Source organism: Taeniopygia guttata, chromosome Z (assembly GCF_048771995.1).
Source record: "Taeniopygia guttata chromosome Z, bTaeGut7.mat, whole genome shotgun sequence".
NCBI lineage: Eukaryota > Metazoa > Chordata > Aves > Passeriformes > Estrildidae > Taeniopygia > Taeniopygia guttata.
Window position 1 is genome coordinate 51094064 of NC_133063.1, and position 25965 is coordinate 51120028.

At 40.7% G+C, this 25965-nt stretch overlaps 2 protein-coding genes across 2 annotated transcripts in view; one reads left to right on the forward strand and one right to left on the reverse strand.

Annotated features, from left to right (window-relative positions):
• Nucleotides 1–7132: 7132 nt before the first annotated feature.
• Nucleotides 7133–17465, forward strand: PTGER4 (prostaglandin E receptor 4). The gene is made up of 2 exons (XM_012577596.5): nt 7133–8115; nt 15307–17465. Exons 1-2 carry the CDS (start codon nt 7285–7287, stop codon nt 15898–15900), a joined length of 1425 nt encoding a protein of 474 aa, XP_012433050.5. The 5' UTR covers nt 7133–7284; the 3' UTR covers nt 15901–17465.
• Nucleotides 17466–20890: 3425 nt separating this feature from the next.
• TTC33 (tetratricopeptide repeat domain 33) overlaps nt 20891–25965 on the reverse strand; it is a 44032-nt gene continuing 38957 nt past the window's right edge. The window contains exon 5 of the mRNA XM_002195972.7: nt 20891–24231. Within this exon, the coding sequence (XP_002196008.1) occupies nt 23881–24231 (351 nt within the window). The 3' untranslated portion in view covers nt 20891–23880. The remainder of the gene's footprint in view (nt 24232–25965) is intronic.

Genomic DNA, 25965 nt, shown 5'->3' on the forward strand with positions numbered 1-25965 from the left:
TAACTGAACTTCTGCTGCCCTTTCAAATATTCAGCTCTCACTCATGCTGTCATGTCACAAGAGTTTCTGCTGCACCTCAGGACTGCAAGCCACAAAAGCTTACTTCAGGACTGCTTCCTGATGACTGATTTAAAACAAAATCTTACAGAAGAGAAGAACATAGAAAGAGCCAGTCCACACCCACTGCCAGTGAGCAGAGCAGGGAGCTGCTGCAGGTGGATACCACGACAAACTGCAAACATATATTCTCCTCAACAACAGTTGCTGCAGCAGTGAGTACGGTGGCAGAAAGGCTTTTAAGCAACTGTAAACAAGCCAAAACCTCTTCAACTAGAGTGATTTTATGTATTTGAAATTAAAAAATGCTTGATGTTGTATCTACTTCACTAGCTGACAAATGAAAGTGAAATAGCTCTTAAGCTGATAATGCAACTTCTCTCAGCACAAGCAAACTGCAGTAATTCTTGAAGGGAAAATGAAGCCCTTGGTAGCAGGACAGAAATGGGACTACTATTGAATTTGGCTGCCTTTTCAAGTACCAGCCTAAGAACATACCATAGCCTAACAATATGTTTTAGTATTTGTTAATCTGATGAGGTCAGTCTATTGAAGTTAATTTTTATTGCCCTATCTAAAACACGAGGAAATGGGAATCATTAAGTTACCTTTCCCAATCATTCTTTCAACACACCTAGCTTCCTAGAGGATAAACTACCCTCTGCTGGAATAACAGAGAATTTACAGGCATGAAAACATTTCCTTGAAAACTTCTTTTGGATCTTCTTAAAAACATTCTGCTGCAAATACAGTTCGTCACTTGCTACAGACTTACTAAAGCTGGAGCTTATTCCAGTGATTTTGCAGCCAGTGTCCTCTTAGTGAAAGATAACTGACTCGCCTAATACATGAATCATTCCCACAAAAATAGCCTTTTTTTCAGGGAGCTTTAGTAGATTTTTCTAAGAACCAAGCTGCTGAGTAACAGATAATATACAATAACTTGCTGGTTTCTATTATTTTTCTTGGTCCTGTAATCTTTCAGAATTCAATATTTAATGTGACATAATTCACGCCATGCAAGAGTTGATCACATACAGTAGTTACACAGTGTACAAACCCTTTCTGAATAATTGCAATAGCAAGTATTAAGAAAAAGAAAAAAATCTTTCTCAAGGAGCCCAGCCTTAGCATTTATTCAGATAATTCTTCCACCAGGAAACAGAAAATACATTGCAACTACTAGATGCTAGTCCATCCTGACAGCTGGAAACACTTTCAAGTCCAGCCGCACAATGGGCAGGATGGTACAAGGAGAAACTTCTATTAAACTTTCAGGTGATTGTAACCCACATCTATCCTCACGTCATATGCCCAAGCCAGCCCCTACATGGCAAAGGTAGCAGAGACTCAGCCACAAACTATGAAGGGTTCTGCCCTCTTTCCAAAATGGTCCCAGTATCTTCATGGAAGGAAACAAACTTCACCTCGAAATCACTGACTATCTTCTTGGACCATTTCACCAGGATAGACACAGAACACAGTTTGTACACAGGCAATATATTTGCCAGAGAAAAAACAGCTTATTTTACATGAACGCGTTGAACAAAAAATGAAGCCGAGTATGACAACAGAGAAAGGAATGCTACAAAACCATATCATGAATTAAGCCACTTCCATGTTAAACCAATTACAAAAATCACAGGTCCACTGATTTCATCACAGGTGCCTTTGGTATACAGTTTTTAGTACCCAATAAAAGCTTCAACTTCCAAACAGAAATGCAAAGCTCTGATTCTTTCTTCACATCCACAGAATATGGGAGTGTATCACACCCTGACATAATGCTATCACACCACCCAAAAAAAACCCCAAAATTAACCATGAGAAAGCCTGACACTTTGTTTAAATTTCTGGCACACAGATACTGTCATACAGTTACAACCAGGATCTTTGGAAAGGGTCTTCAGTCCTATCATCTCTCATGGAAAATCTGCAGAACAGCTAGACTGGAACAGGACCTGCCACACAACTGCTTCCTGCGCAGGGCTGGGCTGTTTCTGCTGCTGCAGCACAGTAGCTGCCAGTTACAGTACCTCCTCACAACAAAATGAAACAGCATGCAGCATCAGCCACGGAAAGTGTAAAAAATACAAAACAATTCCAATTACTAATATTAACCAAGCAGATTCCAAGGCACCTGTACAACTCATCCAGCATATATCCTAAACTACTAGTTTACTTCAGCAATCGTAGCAGTTTGTGCCAAAGAGGAATTTAACTTGAAACATATTTTTCTGCATAGGATCTGGCTTAGCTGGCTACATGTAACACATCAGGTAATGCCTGAAATAGTCAAAAGTACTTTAAGGGCTCTGAAAAAAGAAAATATGTTGGCAGCTATTTATAAGTGTTCTTCTATGAACTTCCGATTTTTGCTGTTGGCCTCTGAAAGGCAAGTAAGACTGCCAACTTAAAAATAAATAAATAAATAAGGCAGTATAAGCAACAGCTGAAGGATAATCTATTTTAACATACACCGTTCCAAAGAAGCAGATTGAAATGCTAAATTTAAGTATTTTAACAACTAATGCAGACTTCATAACTGCTAAAATAGAATTACGAATTAGCACAGCAACCGGCGTTATTACAGAGGAAAAACCCAGTGTACTACACAGATTAACAGTATTGCTTACACAGTCAAAAAACCCCCAAACTTCAGTAGCATGATTGACTAATATGGAACATATGACTGTGGAGTAAATTATAGAGCTGTGTTACAGTGTCCCATGGGGATGCACCACTGGGTCCCCTGGCAGTGGCACTCTGCAGCTCTCTCCTAGACAGGCATGGAGCACGAGGAGCAGGAATGGGACAGCACTGCTTCCACTACACAAAAAACTACCCCACCCTGGAAAAGCCCCCACTCATCACAATATTTTATCAAGAACAAAGGAAAACTGCCAGAAGTGCTAAAGTGCTAGTAATAATTCTAGTAATATTAGTAATAACTAGAACTCCTCAAAAAAAAAAAAAAAAAAAAAAAAAAGACAAACCCAACTGTTACCATCTGTGATGATTTTACACAAAAGTATGAGGACAGGAGAATATTCTATGTTTTAAAGTATAAAATTTTTATCTACTTACAATGCTACTTCTGTTCAAGTGACATTACAGAATTCCCCAAGTCCTCTGAAATAGTTTTTCAGCTTACTCCTTGCTTAATTTTTCTGTTCTAATTATTAATTAAAGACTGTTATGCAACATTTGGTTCAGTCTATCTCCATTGTCTATTAATAATGATCTTATTCTGGCATACAGACAGAGTTTACTCTAACAGTTGTTTTTTTCCTGAAAAAAACTTTATGTGGCAAAAGCATGATAACAAAAATTAAGCAAAAAAGCAGAAATAACACTTCCCACAACAAATTTTCCACGAAAGAAGAAAGGCTGACAAATTCTTGAGTAGGTCCAGAATGTTACTGAACTCCAAATATGTAATGGGCAATTAACATGCAAAATGTTTTTCAGACCTGTAGCATGCTAAGAGCAGTCCAAAGTTTCCAAAATTGGCTGTATATAGACTTCTACTGCCTGCTGAAGACATCACTCCTCTGGAAGTGGAGCTCATAGAAGCAATGCCAGAAAATACCCATCAATTAAAATGTCTACATGGGGATTTCAGTATTAAAATAACAGTTACAAACAGCAGAAATGCCTTTGCATAGTTTTTTTTAGGCTATGTTCCAGCTGCCCCTAGCAATGCAGGTAAGGTTTGGAGGCCTAAGCCAGCTAAAGGAGATACAAGGGATATACAAGGGAGACATGCTGAATAAATATGTCATAGAAAAAAAAGAAATTAAGTCAAATATTTTAATTAAAATCTTTCATCAAGCTAGAAATATGACCACAGTTAGTTATTCATCTCAACTGATCAAGCTACAGTAGTTGACTAATGTGTGTCACGACTAATCTTCTAAAAACTCTAGCATTATAATGAGAAAAAGTTTACTCTGAGGCAATTAAGAATAAATCCTAAATATTTTGACTGTCTTAATAATTTCTAATCTATAATTTTTGAAATTCACTGAAGGTTTTTTCCAAATATGATTACCCTTCAAAGCTTTTATTTTTAATTTGTGATATTTTGACTTCTCACGTAAGTGGTTTCCTCACAAACAGAAGCTCTTTGGTGGTTACTCAATGCTACAACGTGTGACATTTCTGCTAGGAGAGGAGGACAACTCATGTTACAAGTGGAATTTCTTCATTTTTTCAGTTCCACTTCAATTCCACTGTGTCTGCTTTGCTCTGAAGACTAAAGATTTCACGTGATTATGCTTTACATCTTAACTAGGAGCTCTACATATCAAAACCATTAGTTCAGTGGGAAACTGTATTTTTCTAATAACTCTGAAAGCTAGACAATGGGTAGACAGAGTAAGCTCACATTCCCAGAAACCCAATCCCACAATTGTGTGACTGATTTCTATCCTGTTCTCTAGTTAAAGAACTAACACTCTTTCACAAAACTGATCATAGTATCCTTGCATTTAAAGCTATACCTTTTTTGTACAGTTCTGTGGGTTTGGTTTTTTTGTTTGTTTGTTTTTTGTTTATTTGTGTTTTTTGTTGGTTTTGCTTTTGGTTTAGTTTTTTTTTTTGTTGTTGTTTCCTCATTGATTTCCTGACTTTCCTCCACTTTTTAATTAGTTCTTCAGGTGTATGCAGTGTAAGACAGACCTTATAGAACAAAATATAGCATTCACTCTTTCACACCCACACTCATGTACACAGGAAGGGCCTCTGCTATAGACTGAGCCTTGTTAAGACACACCATCTGTTATGAGGAGGGCAAAATATCTCATAAAATGGGATGTGAAGATAAGAAAAAAAGTTTTAAAAAAAGCAGCAACAAAGAAACAAAAATAATTTCCTCTGCCTTTAGTCATGAAAAAGTTTTGCAGTGCTTCAGGGAAGCAAGAAAGATCTTTTTCCATACTGGTAAATACTGCTGCACATGTGTTAAATTAATCCCAGATAATGGTCTCTAATGCCAAAGCTCCAAAGTCCTGGTGTATGAAAAAAGGACTGTTGAGAAAGAACATGCAATGACACCTCCTGAAACCAGAGCTTGCTTTGCACCTGGCTCAGCTTCCCTGCAACAGTTAGAAAATTGTTTAAAAGCAACAACAACCTTTGTGCTGCATTTACTTTGGAAATTCTTTTGAAGTGCTTCTAATTTCCTTCTGATAGTTAGGCAAACTGGTCAACCTCTACTTCCACGTGTACGCCTGTGCTTGTGACAGAATGACTTTCTATTTTTGTAAAAAACAAAGAGCCACCAATACCAGCAAAATGTAAGGAAAAGTGCTGTTTGTTTTCTCTGAGCAGACCAGACCACCACCACTGCTATAGTTTCTTTATCCCTATATGTGTTAAGTAAAAATCAAGGTTTTTGTAAAACTGCATTTCAGTTTTCAAAGCAGTTAGATTACAACACTAAATAAAACCTGATCAAATCAAAACCAGCTTTTTTTTCTTCAAGTCTGCCCATATAGAACTGAAAAGTAAAACCCTTAGTTGTCTTTTCCACAGTACAAACTTGTCCTCATATATTTTGTTCTGTCAGTACTTTTGTCATCAGCATATTATGATGTTATCATGACTTTACTGATACCAAGTCCACAGGCATCATTTTCATAGGCTTAAAAGAAATAAAAGAGATGGAAGATGATAAGACTGACAAATAATAGAGTTTCATAATACATTTTGCTTTTACACCAGAGAAGAGATTCTTCTAAGGATACAAATGACATGTTTTGGGACAGAGGTTTTGTGTTCTTTGTAGCAACTAAAGTCACCAAGTCCACAAGGGCAATAGACCAGCAGGTGTGAAATCCAGCACAATGTGAAGATTCATCCCTGAGTGTGATAGCACAGGTCACTAGCACAGAAACTCCTATGGCCATACCTGTGGTTGTAGGTCTTGTATGGCCATTTCTGGACTAGAGACTACATCACCACCATCACCACTTGGGTGAAAGCTGCACACGGGCACTGCATAGTGAGTGCTGCGCTTTTATCAGCCTGGATAAGACTGACTATAATCGTAGGGCTTAGCCAGCAAGTGTAACCCCATTTCCAATTAACACACGATCGTCTCACAGACAAGACCGAACAAATTCTCGGTACAGACACATATATACGTGCCTTGAACGTACACACACACACTTCCTGTGCTCGGTACCCACACTAACAGAGGCCAGAAACAGGCAGTATAGCAGATCTGCCCTCTGGCAGCGGGACATGCCGCCCTGATGCCGGAGCATCGGCTGCCGCCCGTCCTGTGCGGCATCACCCCGTCGCACCGCGCCACTCTGTGATGCGCGGCCCGGCGGCCGTGGGGGTGACACGGGCTCGGCCCGGCACACGGACAGCGGGACCCCTCCCCGGGTCCTACGCTGGAGCACGGCGGGCCGGGCAAGCGCCAGCCCAGCTCCGCGGCCAACGCCGTCAGCGCCGTGGCCCTTTCGGAGCGAGCAGCCCGCGCTGCCGCCGGCCGCACCCGAGGGGCAGAGGGGCGCGGGGGCCGCGCCTTGGGGCCGGCCGCACGCACAGGTGCCCCCGCCGCCTCCGGCCCCGCCGCCCCCGCCCCGCGCAACCTGCCCTGCCCGGCGCGGCCAATGGGGCGAGAGGGCGGGGAGCGGCGGCGGAGCGGCCCGGGCCGCCCCCGCCCTCCGCGGCGAAACTCGGCGGGAGCGCCGCGGCAGCGGAGACGGTGCCCGCGCCCCGCACCCGGCGCCGCTCTGCTCCGCGCAGCGCAGCGCACCGCCGGCCGGCGGCGGGGGATGAGCTACGGCCACCGCGCTCCGGCACCTTCTCACGCCGCCCCGGGGACACCTGGAGCCGCTGCCCCAGCGCCACGCTGAGCGCTCCCCGGCGTCGGTGCGAGAGGCGGTGAGGCGGCTCCTCTCGGGCCGCCTCGATCCCCCTCCGGGCTGGGCGCGGAGCGCTGCGTCAGGAAGAGGCAGCCCCGGCTCTCTCGGCTGCGGTCGGTGGTTGACGGACGGCACCCCGGTTCGGCCTCATTTTAGGACTTTTTTTTCTTTCTTTAACTGAAGCACACCGCTTCTTTTTTTTTTTTTTTTTTTTTTTAAAGAAAACTTCTCGCGCATTTGAACTTTTACTTTCGCACTATACTACCCTCTCTCCTCCCCTTCTCGGCTTTTTCTTTTCGGACCCGATCTTGCCGTCTCTCAGCTCGCCAGCTGCAGCGTGGGTATCATGTCATTCGACCCCACCACCATGCCACCTGCGAACGGCTCTGCCAACGGGACTGCCAGCGGGGCCGAAGGCGGGAAGCCCCCCACTATCCCCACTGTCATGTTCATCTTCGGTGTGGTGGGCAACCTCATAGCCATCGTGGTGCTCTGCAAGTCCAGGAAGGAGCAGAAGGAGACCACTTTCTACACACTGGTCTGTGGACTGGCAGTCACAGATCTCTTGGGGACCTGCCTGGTGAGTCCGGTCACAATTGCCACTTACCTGCAGAACCAATGGCCAGGAGGAGCTGCACTGTGTGAGTACAGCTCCTTCATCCTCCTCTTCTTTGGGCTCTCTGGCCTCAGCATTATCTGCGCCATGTCTATAGAGAGGTACCTGGCCATCAACCATGCCTATTTCTACAACCATTACGTAGACAAGAAGCTGGCAGGACTCACGCTCTTTGCCATCTATGCTTCCAACGTGCTGTTCTGCGCCCTCCCCAGCATGGGGCTCGGCAAATCTACTTTGCAGTACCCTTACACTTGGTGTTTCATAGACTGGCGAACAAAGGTGTCCACTCATGCCGCATATTCCTATATGTACGCGGGCTTCAGCTCCTTCCTGATCCTGGTGACTGTGATCTGCAACATCCTGGTGTGCGTGGCCCTCATTCGCATGCACCGCCAGTTCATGCGACGCACGTCCTTGGGGACAGACACCACCTCCAGCCGTTTATCTGACTTTCGCAGACGCCGGAGCTTCCGTCGGATGGCTGGAGCAGAAATCCAGATGGTTATTCTGCTCATTGCCACTTCCCTGGTCGTGGTCATCTGCTCCATTCCTCTGGTGGTGAGTAACATCATGCAGCCCTTCTTCTGTTCCATCACCCTTACTGCAGAATCTTTTCTTCTCCTAGTCTGTTTGTCAAACAGGTTCCTGTTGGAATAAAGGCTTATTTGTGGCACCTATAGTTGATGTCACAATTTGTTACAATAACTCAATGGCTGTTAGCATACATGCATGATAAGAGAAAGTTGGGTAAATTTACATTTTCACAAAAAGAAAGCTTATCTTAAGTTCTAGAGTCCTTTACTTGAGTAAAATAGAGTGCCAAAAATCTCAATCATTTCACTGTTCAACTGGAATCTACATAGTAAAATCCTGAGTGCTAAAGGCACTTTAAAGTCCACCTGCAAAATTAATTTGTGTTAAGTGAGGCTTGGGGCTGGCCTGCATTTCTGACTGTTCAGTGTGTCTTTAAAATGTGCATGCTGTTGCTGTTGGGTGCAAGAGTCCCTGATGTGCAAAAGGAGGACAGAGTTGTGTTCACTTGGCAGTAGCAATGCACAGAGTTCTTCGCAACCAAAACCTGAGCTTCCACTCCTCAGGGATTCATGCACCATCTCTGGGGTAGATCCCACACAGGCATCCTTTCAAGAGTTCCCCACACAGTGGGAGGAGTGAACTCAGTGGAACCACCTGTTGGTGTATTGCTCAGTGAAATGAATGTTGGAGGAATCTGGCCCATGTAAACCTTGAGATCACGCTGAAATGTCAAACATTACAACTAACTGTTTGCTCTTTTTCTGAAAAGGTTGATACAATTAGCATTATTAAATTGAACACACAGGATCTACTTTTTCTATTCCTCCACCTTATCTTCAGGAAGACAAAAAATCCCAAGTCCACCAGCTAGAGGCGGAGTTCTTGCTTGCCAACAGCCGTAATAAAGCTTGTCAAAAATCCTGTACTAGTCTGGCTCAGAGACATTAAACAAATAGTTGGCTTGCCCTATTTGCCATCTTACAAAACACAGTGTAGGGACTAAAGCAGTGGCTGTCAGACAGAAGTTGTTTTTAGAAGGACTCTTTAAAGGAGGTTTCTTGTCAGTAGGGTGATCCCTGTCATAGAGAGGGGGTGCCATGTATGTCAAATTGAGCTGGCCATCTGGAGATGCAAAACAGTGTATGTATATCGCTGTAAGGAAGTTTGGAGAAGTGCATGTGAACAGGACTCGGGTGTCAGCGAGTCTGTCCCCCTGCTCAGAGAAGCTGTAATGGCAGGGTTGGTCATTGCTGCCCCATTACTGACAAACAGGAGCTAGTGAAGAGTGGCTGTGCTGCAGCACCAGGGTCCCAGCCGTTAGCAAAGGCCATCTCCTCTCCTTCGGCATTGTCACTTGGGGTGGTGGCAGGGCGTGACTGAGCCGGTGCTGCCTGAGCTGCACACGGGGTGTCCCCAGGAGGAGAACATGCCTTAGACAGAGGAACTGTGCCAGCCTGCCCTGCAGTCCAGCTCCAGAAACGACAGGGGTAAGCGGACTCACTGCACCGGGATGCATCAGGTGGCCGAAACCCTGACAGTACTGGGGGGTGACAGTACTTAATTTGATTAATCATCAAAACAGCTACTTCACAAGAGAAAAAATACCGCATTTTCAAAAGAGGTGCTTGGTAAATGCAGAGAACAAGTTCTCTGAATTAAATACAGTGTCATGATGTGGTGGACTTAAGCAGCTTCAGAAAACAAGCCAAGCCTTATCCTGTAGCAAAGCAGATAGAGGAGTGCTGAGAAGTCTGAATGTGAAACGCAAAATGAAATATCCATTTGCACCTAGGCAGTCTTTTAAATAATACTTCAGGAAAAAGGGGCAGGAATCAAGAGGGAGGGTTTACCAGAAAGTGAACAGGATTGTTGAGAGTTAAAATTAATGAACCTGGGTGAGGCAAAAGGTTTATTATTTAAACAGTAGCTGGTGAAAAACTTGTATATAGCAGAAGTATGTGAAGGTGCAGGTGATAAAAGTTGTAAAGCTCTCATAGATCTTGATTTCACTTTCATACAAAGTCAGAGTGTTACCTTGGCAATGTTCACATAAGTTAGCTTTTACCTGCTAAAGCAGTATGTATTTTCTTTATCTAAAATGACGTAAGAAACTCTCATTTCATTTAGATAGATGACTAAAAATAAAAGGAAGCTTTTTCTAAAAAATAAACCCAAATAACCACATATGTACACATCATCACAGTGTCCAGTGTGGTTAAATTTCCTCATTGTTAAGTAGCTTTTTAAAGTCTTTTGCCTCCCTCTACGGGAATAAGCCACAGCCACTTGTGCTGCTTTGTGCCATGGTGAACATGATGCTGCTGTGTTAAGCCCTCTGGCTGCACGGACACTGAGGTTAAGAATGGGGAAACTCAGAGAAGTGACACCTTTGTAGTATAAATCCCTAGAAAGAGCCACTAGGCAAAGTAGGTAGATTACTAATATAGACTAATAGACTAATATATGCTAATAGACTTATATTTTCATGACTCGGAGGAGTTTTAAGGAGTCCTCAGGTCAGCCTGGCAGTCATAAAGAGGCATAAAAGTGGTGCCAGCATGATTCAGATACACAAAGCAGGCTCAGAGGGTGCTTTGTGACTTAAGTTCTCTTTTGATGAGCTGACTTCCCACTGATGATTTCAGCTCAATGAACCATCAAGTAAGTCAAAGAAAAGCAACTTCTGAAAGAGACACATAAACCTCTAACATTTTAGAGCAAACACTTTCATAAGATAGTAAGATAGCAGATGGGGTCAATCCAACAGGAGCCACTTATTATGGTTTGATAGAAAAAAATTTCCAGATCTGAAATACTAAACAAGCCTGAAATAACTGAGTCACAGATAACAGCAGGTTTTATTAATGAAATGCTTCATCATATGATTTGCACATAGGGTAGTTTAGGGTTTTAGTGATTATTGATAAAATTGCAAAAGTTTAAGGTAACAAGTGCTGTAACAAAATTATGGGGGGTTATGCAAAATGCTAAATGAACTTGAGAGAAGGCTGATCAAGTATATCAAGGAAGAAAAGATCAATGAAAAATAGATTTTTGAAGGAAACTTTATATAAAATGGTGTGTTCTCAATGTGCAGAAGAGGGTGTGAAAGACATGAATCTGACAATAGTTTAAAAATTAAGTAAGAAAAGCACGTAACTTATGTGCTGACTCGTGTCTTGGCTCCACAGGGCTTATGTCATCTCTTAAAATATTTTGAGCTTTTTAGAAATGAGAATTGAATAGTGTAAAATGTATGGAATAAGTTATATTAGAAGAGATTTTATCAAGAAGAGAGCAGAAAATTTTATCTAGCCTTTCTAAAAACAACAAGCTGTTTCAAGAATAAATGGGCACACACTACTCAAAGTCTTGAATTCACTCCAGCAGTCTGTCAGATACTCCTAAAAATTTTAAGTGTGTGATCTTTTTCTCATTCTGACCACTGAACATTGTTGTTAAATTGTGGTGATATGAAAAATAAAATGTAATGTTTCAGGGTGTACATCTTGTTAATTGCATGAAATTATTAGGATTGTCTAACTTGATATTTAATTGATCTAATTGGCTTGGCTTGGCTAGTTTCAGCTTTTCAGTATCAGGGACTGTCCGTGACCACCTGCAAGGTGTCAGGCATGATTTTTTGGCAGTAGTCACCAAGCAGACAGTAAGACCTTGAAGGGCAAAGGTTATTGGCTTGTGGAGCTGCAAAACTTGTTCCTGCTTACTACCATATGTTTTTTTAATTTATCATATCAGCATGTGGGGAGATTTTGAGGGCAGGTGGAAGCTGTGGAAACAATTACAAGTGTGACTGTAACTATAAAAGTCACTTTATAATGCCTCATAGGATTAGAAATCATGACTTGCATCTGTAGTTAGTAAAAAGGAAAAGCGCAAACAGCACAAGGAACTCTGATCTTAAAAGTGCCTGTCTGGAGCATGGACTTGATGTACCTTAGAGCTGTGTAGTTCTTAATTGCAAATTCACTGCTAGTACTCTTAAGATATGTTGTCTGAATTCTACAGCTGCAAACCTAATATACAAATCCTATTTTTTAGAGACCTGAATTGTTCTAGTTTGCTTCCTTTTTTAGTTAGGATTTCAAATTGCACAAATCCAAACATCAGATTAGATAATTTACTTAGCAGCGCATTCCACTTACTTGCACTTGCTGAGAAGATGACCAGCAATACCTTTTATCATGTTACCTTCTGCAGCAGGGGACTTGTAGCCAAAAGAGGGTACATGTCTTGCTGTAATTTTAAGTGATTCTTTACTAAATGTTGTTTCACCAATAAGTAAAGAAGGATAGAACTTATGTTCCTACACGGGTAAATTTTTACTCTATTGTGATTAATGTAAGACAACAATAGGTCTGAACTGATAAATACATATGACATTCTGGGGAATTCATTTTCTATGGAACTCTGCTGGGAAGTAGAAACAGTTTTGTACAATCGGAGTTTTCACTGACTAGGTTCACTCTGTGAATCGTTAACCTCCACATGCTGTGTAGCTGTCAAAAGGAAATACAGCATGCAGGGAGCATAAAACGAGCTGTCCTGTACCATTAGCAATAATCCTTTTCAGCCACAGAGTGAACACTGGGAGACATTTTTGTCTTTCCATAAAGTCTGCCAGGTAGCAGATAGAGGTGGAATAGGTACCTCAATTTCACGTGCTGCTTATCAAAAGAACAATCCGACTATTAAATCACTGACGTGTAACTACAGCTCCGAGTGAAAAAAAAAAAAAAAAAAAAAGTAGGCTAGGTCTCCAAGTAGAACTGCGTATTTCTTCAGCTTTCTTCAAAGTATGCCTTCTGGTTTCCATGTGGTCTGGGTGGATTTGTTATACACACTACACATATACACACATAGACATTATATATATCTACACATTATACATGTACATATATATGCATATTATACCTATGGACATATACTCATTATACATATCTACACTTTATAGACATACACACATACATATTACACAAATGCACACACCTGCTGTACGTGTGCACGCATCATGCACATAAACACATACCTGTTGTACATACGCACACACACACCTCGTACATGTAATTCACATTATCCGCGCACACGCAAATACTGCGCAGAGATCCGCACCCGCCGCGGGGCAGCTGCGCCATCTAGCGGCCTTGCCGGGGAGCAACAACTTATTTATCAATAATTTATTTACGAGTCCTTTATTTACAGCATAAATAGGGAAACTTAAACGTGAACTTAAATCGTACACAAATAGGGAAAGCTGCTTACAGAACAAACAGTCAGAATAATAAAATAAAATAACAAAATTACGATCTTATAAATAAAATTATTATTGAGTTATTTATAAATAAAATTAATGATGAAAAATAAAATTATGTCTAAAATAGTTTAAAATAAAGCCAAATATTAAAAAAAGGAGGAAAGATTCTTAACAATTTTTTTTTTCAAAAGCCATAAATATAAGTTCATCATGCATAGGAATACTCTTTGAAGCACCAGAATGAAACAGATCACTAAGGCCAAGAAATTAGTAGTCAGAAAGACATCTGCAGTGTTATAAATCCTTAGAAAAGTAACTGTGGATAAAACTGGCATCACTATATTTCTTTTTAAATTCAACATTTTCCCGTACCTTGAGTTCACTAGGTTACCCATAAACCAAGAGAAAAGTACTAAGAAAGGAAGTATACTCAATCTTCAGTTTGACAGTCCATTTGAGAGAGACTGCAGGCAGAGGGCTTCCACAGAGGGACTCTGTGTTATTCTAAACATACCACTGAAAGCTTTGGAGAATATTCCATCTCTGAATATTGACAGGGCTGAATGCCACCACATTGCCCTCCTGCAAGAAAATTTCTCAAGAATTGAGATTTGGATGGCTTCACGTGAAGGACATGTAAAAAAATTACTTATGAGGGCTATTCTAATTTGGCTCATTTATTTAAATGCTTGCTTGCCTCCATGACTGTAACCTCATAGCTAGGAAGGCCTTCATTTCAGGAGCCAAGGATGAGATTCTAAAAACCTCGTAATTTTGCTACTAGATTTTTACGTATCAGATAAAAATATAATTAAGGGATTTATTTTGACTTACTGTAAGAAACCTGAAGAAAATAAAATCTTCCATTATTCACTTTTCAGTGGCTTTCCTAAGCCTTTCTCTAACTGGACACTGCTTAGGTCTTGCTAAAATGGAGAAGAGCTATTTGAGACTAATCAACACAACAATTTATGCCATTTTGGACTGTGCCTTACAGCAGTATTTACAAGAGTGGTTTCTAAACAAGGAAAGATACCAGCTGAAGAAGAAACTAGCAGAGTAAACTAAAGAATACATTTCTGTGTAGAAGACAGGGCCCTTCAGTTTTAAAATTTGTGCATGATAAACTAGAATCGCTAATTAAATAGTCACTTCACACATCAACTTCAACATCTTAAACTCTTGACCACTTTGTCAGTATTTTTGTAAGTAAAGCCAAAATACTGACTTGTGTAGGAGAACAGTGTAGTCCAGTGCTGAAATAATCTCAATATCTTGGCCTGTTAAAAATCTCCTAGCTGGGCGACCTGTCTTTTTGGGGTTTTCTTCCCCTTTTTTTTTTTTTTTACGTTTCTGTTTTTCTAAACCATGCTGCAGCAAGCAAACACTTGCAGTTATATAAACAGTTCCAGTAAGGACAGGTGCCAGGAAAATACATTTCTAAACTTGGGAACTGACAACTCAGGACTTGCTTACAGAGTCTCATGTACATGGATTATCATGTGTTTCAGTTCATTTCTAAGTGATTATTGCTAGAGGAACTGGTCAGGTCTCCCCAGTCAGTTACCTATTTGCAGGTTGCATGAGGCTTGATGTGTACCAAGGAAGCAGGATTCAGGTCTACATCTTTGTTCCTGGAAAATTTTAAAGACACCAGCCAAAATTTGGAGGTTCAGGGATTACATACGAGGTGAAAGAGAGAGAAAAACCCAGTCTTTTTCTACATGTAACAAGCAAAGGTGGTACAATTTTCATCTGGTTTTATTTTGCTGTTTCCATAAACTAATTCATGGCTGCCAATCTGAGATACCTAACTTTGCCAGCCTGCTCTTCTGTCGTAGCTTACATCTGCAGATCTAGATCTCTGCTTTGAAGTAAGCTTTTCTATCCTGATGCAATTAGATAATCGTGTCTTCCTTTTCCCCCTTCTCCTTGGGTAGGTCCGTGTCTTTGTGAACCAGCTGTACCGGCCTGCATCGGTGGAAGATGTCAGGCAAAACCCTGACCTGCAAGCCATCCGCATTGCCTCAGTGAACCCCATTTTGGACCCGTGGATCTACATCCTCCTCCGCAAGACTGTGCTCAGCAAAGCCATCGAGAAGATCAAATGCCTCTTCTGCCGCATTGGAGGGGCTCGGAGGCAGCACTCAGGGGGCAACTTCAACTGTGTGGATGGGCGCAGGACCTCCTCTGCCGTGTCCAGCCAGTCGCCCTCCTTCATCTCGCGCGAGCTGAGGGAGATCAGCAGCACCTCCCAGACGCTGCTGTACCCTCCAGAGCTGAGCGAGAGCAGTGTCGGGGGCCGTGTGCTTCTCCCAGGCCCCAGCGCCAGCTCGGCTCAGTCTGACACCACCTCCGTAAGGACACTGCGGAGCTCCGACACCTCAGACTCCTCACAGGGACACGACTCTGAGAGCGTCTTCCTGGTGAGCGAAATCAGCTCTGGTGGCGGGGCCAGCTCTGCACCCAAGAGTGGCCCTCTCCAGGTCACCTTCCCCACAGAGACATTGAATTTGTCAGAAAAGTGCATATAGATAGCCATGAAAGGCATCAACCCTGGGGATACTTCCTGGTACATTGGAAAAACTGGTGCAATAGATAGGTGTTCTGCCTATTCGTGGGAAGAGGGGTTCAGCTGTGCTTCAAAGGGCTAATTTTTCTCTTGCTGTGTGATGGGTACATTTCCTTTAGACTACTGAGGACTGTGTGGCACAGACATTGCACTTGGGCCCTGCATCGGAAATGGTATAAAGCAGGTCTGATGGGACTGGAAACATGAACTGCCTTGTCTTGTAGGACACAGGACAGCTACTGTGCCTCTGGAAATAGAAAGACCCCATCACTTGCTTTTTTTTTTTTTTTTCTTTCCCTTTCCAAGTCTGGTAGAATTGTTCTTGCTCCTTCCCCATGGCTGCTCAGCTATCAAGAATTTAAGCTTCTGGTACTAGAGCTGAATATGAGGCAGCTGCTAGGAACTGGACACAGCTACTCTGAGAGCTGCCTGCAGTAGGATTTTAAAGTGTCTCACTAAAGCATGAAAATGTGAATTTTTATTATTGTATATATGTCAGGATAGAAAATATTTAAAAGTGTATTCTTCTCTATGAGAAGGTTTGTTAGGAATACAAGGTGTACAGAAATGATTGCCAGCCTTCTCTTCCCTCAGTATTTCCTGCTGATAAGGCATTCTTACCTTAGATTTCTTGTTCATGCTAGATTCACAGCTGATGAGATAATTCTCGAGCTGAGAATACATAAGCACTTTCTGAGTGAAATGGGAATATATGCCTTTCTAAGAGAAAAAGAAAACACATCCTTCCAGTTAAGAATATTAGTTTTCAGTATATGTATATACTAAAAAAATCAGATTTTATTTATGTTCTGAGAACGTTTTTCTGTGTAACACATGTGCACCTCTCTGAGTACTTTGGCCCACAGTCTGCACACCTTAGGCACACACTTAACATTGCCCATCAGAGTGGTCCCTCTGCTGCCAGGGAGACTCCTTACATATAAAGTTAAGGACATATAGAAGTGCTTTCAATATCAGGGCCCGAAACTTTCAACTCCCGGTTAATAGTCTTAATATTCACTTTAGTTAAATCATCACTGATGTAATAAAGGTATTTTTTCATAACATTTATCATTTTACTTTAAATAGTAAATAGAATATTATGACTGTGTAATCTGATACGCCATCAAATAAATGTATGAAACCATGGAAGCAGAATTTTAATTTAAAGTATAGCTTATATAGAACTATATAGCAGTCTTAAACACCTTGAAAAGCATTTGTTGCTACAGTTTTGATGACAAACACATCACCAAAACCAGCTGTTAACCACTGACAAAAAGGAGTTTTGTGTTTTATGTTGTAAGGGTTAGATCTTGTTCCAGAAATACTGTGTATTAAAATAATTCTGTACAGATATTTGGGGGACGTTTTGTCAAATACAAAGTATGTTATGCTGCTTAAAGTGTTTTTATGTGAATGCTACATTGTAATGAAAATCTTGAGCCTTAATGTTGATATGTTTAAGCAGTTGTACCAACAAAAGCAACTTTGGGGATCACAATTAAATGGAAATGTTCTGCTTGATCTCAGATGTCTATATGAGTCTGCCATTCAGTGCCAACTCCTTGCCTTAACAAGCCTCCCATCTTGGAATGCTTTGCACTCAGTTACTGCCAAAACATACGTTGTCCTGCAAGTTTCCAAAACACCACAGCCTGATCATCATCGGCAAGAAGCAGCAGTCTTCAAAACTATCTCAAAGAGCACTGACACAGAGCCACAGAAATTCTTTATTTGAACAAAGACATTTTCCTTTAACAGGGTAGTTGAGCTTATTTGCCTTCATACATATAGAAAGTGAACTTAAATCTGTACACAAATATTTGCAGCAGCAACAGCCACTTTTCACCAGTTGAGCTAGAGAATAGTATTACCCAAGCTCCTACTGCAGCTACAGATAAAGATCTGCCTGAATTCTTTGCAATTAAACCACCTCACTATGGTCTGTTGCTAGTGACCAACAAATAGAACAGACTCACCATACTTCCCAAGGCAGGAAATAGCACCTGGCAGAGCGGGAAGGTGGGACTGCCATAGGCAGAAAACACCACATGTACCAAGATGCAACCACACCTTTGCAGCTGGCCCACAGCAGCACACCAATATTATTGGTACTTTATGCAATGACAGAATCAAGGATCTATAGTGTTTTTAGTATTTAAATAAGCAGGGATTCACTGTTTTAAAAATTACTTCATTAACATACTTTTATTACTCCTTGTCATCATTACTGATGAGAACTACACACGGTCTGAAAGAACTTTAAGCAAGAATAGATCATCTTAAGTAGCTTCCTTTGGCAAGCACAATAGGCCTGAGGTCCTCCTCCTGCCCCCAGCATTCACAACGTGTCAGTAGTGGACTAGACTCATTATTAACATGAACTCCCTCAGAAATGAATTCCATGATTCCCAAATGGCCCACGAAGTCTTCTGAGCAAATACTGGGATTGCCGGCCACAGCTCCATGGCAGTGCACAAATGCAAAATTGGAGCCCTTCTGTTGTCTTGTTGCAAACACAGATGAGTGTTCAGGAGCAGTTGGGCAGAAGGACTGGGCAAGTATGCCTTTTTTAGGGTGACAGTAGAGACATCTCTCTCACCTGCCTCACAGTCCCACTCAGGTTTAGCTCCTTACAATGCTGACCAGAGGCACATTATAAGGAATGAACAACATTCCTTGGCCTCTCTGACTTAACAAGTCTAAAATGAGGCTGCAAGTTTGAAGAGTCTAATTTGCTATATGGAGGTTAAAAGGTTATTTTCTTGCTAGGTATTATGACTAGTTTCCATGTATACAAAAGGGTTTCCTTTCTCACACATAAATATCTCCCCTATCTCACCCAAACCCCAGAGTTCCATATTCCCTCAGAATGGCCTTTCACATCACCATCCACATTCTCCATTCCTCCATGTTTACAGAAAATGTACTGAATCAAAAATTTCTCATACCAAACTTGTATCTCTCAAACTCTGTCCACCCTGCTAGTCCTGTGACCAGCAGTCTCCCTCCCTCCCTTCCAGCAGTCTGTCCTGCCCACACATCCCAGATCATGGCTTTGCTGAACCCTTTACAGACGCTGCTTTTGACCTCCAGCCCCGCAACCACACCCCAAACCCCAGCCCTAACTCAATTGAAGCCCCTGTCCTGTGGCAGGGCTTGGAGGTTCCACCCACCACAGGCAGGATGAGAGCCAGTATCTGTACCAGACAGTGGTTTCTGTGAAGATCGGTAGATTAGTTTGAATCTCTGATCCATGGTAATGGATCTCTCCAACTCTGAACGGTTAAGGGTGTAGGGTGTACTCTCAGAGGGCTTTGGCTGTTTTAAATCAGGCTCACACATTCCTGCTGTCGGGAACACCAGTGCTGCCTGACCCGAACTGGCACTACAGGCCCAGTGCCAGTGCCCAGGATCTGCTGTCTTCAAATGGCACAGCCAACATCCTAAGTCAGGAAGCTTTTGAGGTTTTATTTTTGCTGTCAGACACAACAGCAAACCTGGTCCCCTTAAGGCAGATTTACTATTAAAGCTACCAAATACCACCAGGCCTTTGCACCCCATGCTCTCTTGTTGGCCTGCCAGCTTTACAGACCTAGAAACTCAGTGAATCTCCTGCTTTGTGAAACCAAAGCTCAATCCCCTCATCTAATCTTTCCTTTTGATCATTTTTCCTTTACAACCCTTACACCTCCTAGCCTAGCACCTAGATTTCCTAAGAGCCTGAATCCTGCCAGGCAGCACACCTGTCAGGATTCAGCAGTCACCCATGCCCATCAGCCCCTCTGGAGGTACCAGCCCAGGGACTCCAGCACATCTCGGAACACCATATTAATATGACTGTGACCTACAGTAAACACATAGTTCCTGCAACCTGTCAACAAACGAAGTCCACATGCTTCTGCTTTCCTGTGCCCCAGTCCTAACTACAGTCTATTATAGTTTTATAGCAATTCTGTGAAATTAAAATAAAGATAGCATCTCAATGCTAGTATTTTACCTCCTCTCCCTTGGTTTTAGGATTGGGAGGGAACTTACCTTGTGTGCGCAAGCAAGTTTCCAGTGCTACCTCTCTGATCTTGATCTCTAAACCTAGAGTAAACTTCTCCATTTGCTTTCTATCCCTCTCCATGACTACTTTTAAAATCCAGTGTCTTAAGGTATTATCACGTAAGAGTCACTGTTGTGTTATCCAATCTTTATTCCTTTTTTACCCTCTAATACTGTCAGAAAGGATTTATTTCTCTCAGTACATTTAAGGTTTTAAAAGGTAATTATCTCCAATCTATCAGAGTGGAAGTCACATGCTCGGTTTCAGCATTTGAGGTTAACTGCCAGTCAGTCATCTTGAGCTTCCTTTGTAGTCAAGGGAAATAATTAGGCACCTTGGGAGGCTGATTCAACTCATTCTGATACTTATCTAACAAGGCATATGAGTGGCCCTGTGAGGCTGTGTATTTCTTTCCACTGGATACAAAGGGACTCAAAGGGAAAAATATATCTGAATGTTTAACTGTCGGTTTTTTAATCAAGCAAAATTAATCCATCTAACCCAGTGTTGTTCTTGTTCTTTCCTCTTGAAACAGTTTAGCATTTTACTATGTGATTCATATGGAAGGCAAACACATGAAAGCTGCTGCAGTCACTGCCACTAATGTTAATGACAGACAATAAAATCATTTTCTAATGTCGAAGAGGGAGTGTATTTCACTAATATCCTGTTTTGGATAATATCTCCTTTTGCTCCATCTCATGTGGATATCCCTGAAAGGTTTAAAAGCTCTGAGCACCACCTTTTGTTAAATATTTTTCCCCAAGATATCTTTTCTTTTTTACTAAAATAAATTAACATGTTCACCAGAGACAAAAGCCAATTACTAAATGAGGAACATTCTGGAGTGGGAAATAATACTTATTTTTGTTATAACCCAAAGAATAAGCAGCATCACTAAGCAGCAGAAGCCAGTATTTTATTCAAACCACAAACTGATCCAGAAAATTACATACATGCAAAACATGGCATGCTGTACAAAAACAATGTTGAAATCATCAATATCTGAACTTCTCTCCAGTTTGAAAAGAGTGTCCCAGGAACTTAACTGCTTTACAAAACACTGGCAATACCTAGTTCTGACAATACCTAGAATTCATAACCTAATCTAATTAGAAGGAAAACACATTTAGTACATGAGATGGAAACCACCAGCCCTCGAGCGCGGCACAGCCTGGTGGTGCAGATGTACACCCCTCCAGTAGTCTGGCCCTGCAGCGTTGAAGTCAATAGGAACTTTGTGAATCATTTCAGTGGAAAAAGATTCTGTGATAACACAGGCCTCTAAGAGAAGGGTAGCAGTCCTTCCTGTATGAGTAAAGACAGAACACTGACGCAATTACAAAGCCCAAAGAAAGAAAAGATGAGGTGGATGCAGCCAAGCTCCTTCAAAATGAAAATGTACCCTAGAGCATTTTACACATCTCGTTTTCCAGCCAGAGAAGATCTCTTCTTTGAAGAAATCTGCCCAAATCCCTCTCACGCTAACTCTTCCTACAGCTGACTAGATTAAGTTGATAGGAGAAAGATTAAGAAATCCTTCAACTCTAAAAATTTGAACTATCAAACTGTATCTTAATCACGTGCCTATCCAGTAAGCGTTTTTAAATCATTCTGAACTTAATGAAGAAATAAAAATGTAGCATGATGATGTTTTACATTTCTTAATGATTTATGCCACTGTAGCTCTAATTATTTGGAATCCTCAGAAGATAGTAAAAGGTGTGATTTTGTGTGAATGTGTGCTCATGCAAGCACAGATCTAAAAATTCAGAAATACAAAAAACATTCAGGGAGAATCTTGCAAAAAATTAATTAAAACTTAGTACAACAGGGCAATTAAGTATTTTTTAAAAACTGTGCGTATCTTCTTAAATATATTCTGATATCAGATAAACAGAAAGTATTACTTCAGATAGCTTTTTTGCCAAGCATTTTCCACTGCAAAAACATTATACTTCTCAAGCAACATTATTTTCTTTTAAAATGTGTTATTTTGAAATTAGAAATCAGACTTGGAAAGTGCAGAGATTACTGATTGCAGAAGTTTCACTTGTATACAAAACTATGTATTATCATATAAAATTTTATCAAAATCATGTACAAATTACATGTTCCCAAACTGAATTCTTCAGGAATTCCTCGGTGGACCATTTTTTCCACTAATTTTTGGATATGATCATCTCTACCATGTCTCCAAGACAATAAAATAAAAACAGTCTCAGCACAGAGCACATGAAAGAAATAGCTTGATTTAATTTCTTTGAAATGCCTGTGTGAGGAACCAATTGCCACCTTCCCCTGAAAAAAAAGCAACATTAAAAAAAATTTCCTAGGGTATGCCTCATTGCCCACCTCTGCATCCAAAATCAAAAAAGGACAAAAAGGAAGACTCCAACAGTGCTGTCCTGGAAAACTGGCTTTTTTCCCCTAAGAGCATACTTTTAATGGCAGGTCATAAGGATTAGGAAAAGCAAACTGACTCCCTTTATCAGATTAGCCTCACTAGGAAAAAAAAGCCCCAAACACGATACAATTCAGCCATATCTTCTACACCCACCATTCCACTTTTGGTGATGTCTCTAGCAGAGCACACAAGATAAGGAAAGGCCAGTTTCAGTCACAAACAGTGTTCTTTCTTTTGGTGAAACATTTAGTTGTAACTAAGCATTCTGGGCCTTGGTTGGTAAAAATTTCCTTTCATCTAATCAGAAAGTGTTTAACTCACTCACTGAGGAAAGCAATATGAAGGTTTCTACTTGATTTGGCTACAAATCAGATCTGTCACACACAGACATACAAAATAATAATCCATCCCTGCTTCATAGGAAAATTTCTCATAGAACAAGTAATCTTAATGAAAACAAAGACTGTCAATAACAGAAAACAGTTCAGACTTTTACTGGAAGAAAAATAATGTCATTTCATAGTGACTGAAGTAATTTTTAAACATTCCTTCTTTTGTGCTGGTTTTGGCTGGGATAGATTTAATTTTCTTCAGAGTTTCAAGTAGGGGGCTACATTTTGATTTTGTGCTGGCAAGTGTTGATAACGCAAGTTGTTTTCATTATTGCTGAGCAGTGCTTGCACCAGGTCAAGGCCTTTTCCTGTTCCTCACCCCATCCCACCAGTGAGAAGACTGGGGCTACACAAGAAGCTGGAAGAGATAAGCCAGAACAGCTGAGTCCAACTGATGACAGGGATATTCAATCTCACAGCACAATACACAGAACTGAGGAAAGGAGATAGGGGAAGGGAGGATATTCTACGTGTCTTCCCAAGTCACACATCATGTAGCCTTGCTTCCCTAGGGATGGCTGAACACCTGCCTTCCCATGGGAACTGCTGGGTGAATCTCTTGTTTTTCCTTGCTTGCATGTGCAGCTTTTGCTTTCCCTATTAGGCTGCATCCATCTCAGCCCACAAGATTTTTCACTTTTACTCTTCCAATTCTCCCCCCCCATTCCACCAGGAGGCAGTCAGCTGTTTGGGGCTGAGTTGCCAGCTAGGGATAAACCACAGAACTTTTACAGTTTAAATAAAACTTTCCTAATTACTGGGAAAATGTACACATTAACTTGTAAAATTATGAAATACACAAAGATGAAAGCAGCTGTTAGAATGCAGCTAAGCATTTCAACATTACATTTGTTTGTAAGAATTTGGAATTTTTAGAATCAACTCTTGGCTTTCTTTTTGCAAGTACAGATGGAACAACAACTCAGTCATTGCTTTTTTACTTAAAAAAAAAAGAAAACCTTCAATTTTTTAACTTTTGTGGGCTATCCTACCATTTAATAAAAAAAAAAGAACAAGCACAAAGCAAGCAAAATACAGTAAGTAACAGCAGTTCTTAAAACTATGGGCATGCCAACCCATGAGGCTGCCCTACCGGGCCCTGATGAAAAGGGTTTCATCAGGAGCTGCAGAACAATTGTCCTGCTCGGTAACAGTCTCTACTGTGCCTGAAGCAGACACAATCACCATTGTTTTAGCTGCTGAAAGAGCTTTCTCCTTCTCTGCAATGGCAGCACAGACTGCCACAATTTCATCACTTTCAAAGTCATAGTCTGGGACTGAGTCTTGTACAAGCTCCTCTCCTTTTGCCAGTGCGTGCACTGACTCAGTCTTTGTGGCCTTCTGCTGTTCCTGTAGTTTTCTTGCCCAGGAAAGGTCTTCTTTCCATACTTCTGGGTTCATTGGAAAGATGTGTAAGGATACCTGGAAGCTACGGATTGCCTAGAAGGAGAACAAGGAAGAAACAAAGATGGGACACTTTAAAGCCTACCTTATTCATAAAAATTGAAAACAACAAAAAAATTATATATTTAATTTAAGCAAAGCCAAAAGATGTTTTACTCCCGTCTTTATTGGAGCAATCTTCCCTCATCTTGGTTCAATAGCAGCCTCACCCCCAAATAATTGTGTCTGAAAAGACAAAAATGCATTAATAAACTAGGTACCTGGCAACAAGGGCACAAATAAAGAGTTCAAATATAAAAAACAATGTTGTTATTAAAAAGGTAAGAGGAAAAACAATTTTTTGGATGGTTTCCTATTCCACATTTCTTTCATCATCAGATATAAGTACAGGTAAAAGCAGACAGATATGGTTTAAAGAAATACAGAAAATGGATGACTGGAATTTTGAAGTATCACTGGTATTGCTGCCTTTAAATTAGAATGTAGTAATTTCACATGCAGATCTAACTCTACACTGAAACTATCCACATTAAAGAGTTTCTGTAATAGGCATGTGGTTATAAAAACATATAAATAAATGTGCAGAAGGAGCCAAATGAACTCCAAACTTCAAGAGTTGCTCTAAGAAAGAGCTTCTATAACCTCATAAACAACATAATATTAGTAGAAGTAAGTGTAGTTAGTGATGCTTCTCCTTTCTTAAGAGTTCAGCTGGGAAAATACAAATACAAATCCTCAACAGAGAAACTGTGAAATTAAAAACAAAGAAGTGTGACCATCTAAAATAAGAGGTCGCTACAATACTAGAAAACAGCTACACCAAGAATTACAGTTGTATTTGTCTTGTAGTTATCTTAACAGTGGTCAAGGATGAACCTACCTCCTCAAACTTAGGTACATGTACACAAAAGCATGAGTGTATTTCACGTTTATGACTGTACAGTCAGTTATGAAAATTGGTCACCTTAGTAACCAAAGTCTTTTATTACATTTACAGAAGCTTTCCTGTAAGATGGGAAAACTGTGATGATATGGATTGGTATGATATTTGGGAAGACCTCTCACAACTTGAATATTAAAACTTTAAAGACATGGTAAACCACAGTTTACATAGTCTGTTGTAGTTTATAATATATTATAAATAGTTTATAATATCTTATAAGCAGTTTATAATATATCAGATAATATATTTATACTGGATTATGCCAATTAATTTGGAAAAATCACAACTTTTCTTCTGCATTGACAGAAATTGATAGTTCATCCTTCTGATGGCACAGATGAATATATGGACTCCATATGATGGGAACTCAGAAGAAAGAGATACAAAATCAGATTTAAGAAATGCTGCCTATGCTATCAGTATTACTGCTGTTGTAAAAAGCAGCCTTTCAACTCCAGATAGAAAAAAAAAAGCTTGATTATTGGTCCACAGACAGCTCTGACGTGCAGGAGCACGCTGAACTTTAAACAAAAGAAGAACTGAAGTTTAGTTCTTGTAAAAAAGTGTTACTTTATTCAACTTTGCTAGCTTTTAATTTTCAGGGACACATGAACAACAAGTAAACACTAAATGCTAATATTTGTATTTCTGCTGAAAACAAAATATAAACAAACACCATTTGCTTTTAAGCTTTCCAAGAAAGAGGTCTCCTCATTAAAACCTGTCTATATAGTTATGTTTATGCACAATAAATAACATTTGGTAAGCATCAAAGTTACTTTGATGATTCATACAATACAGCATAAAAAGATCATCTTAGTAAATCT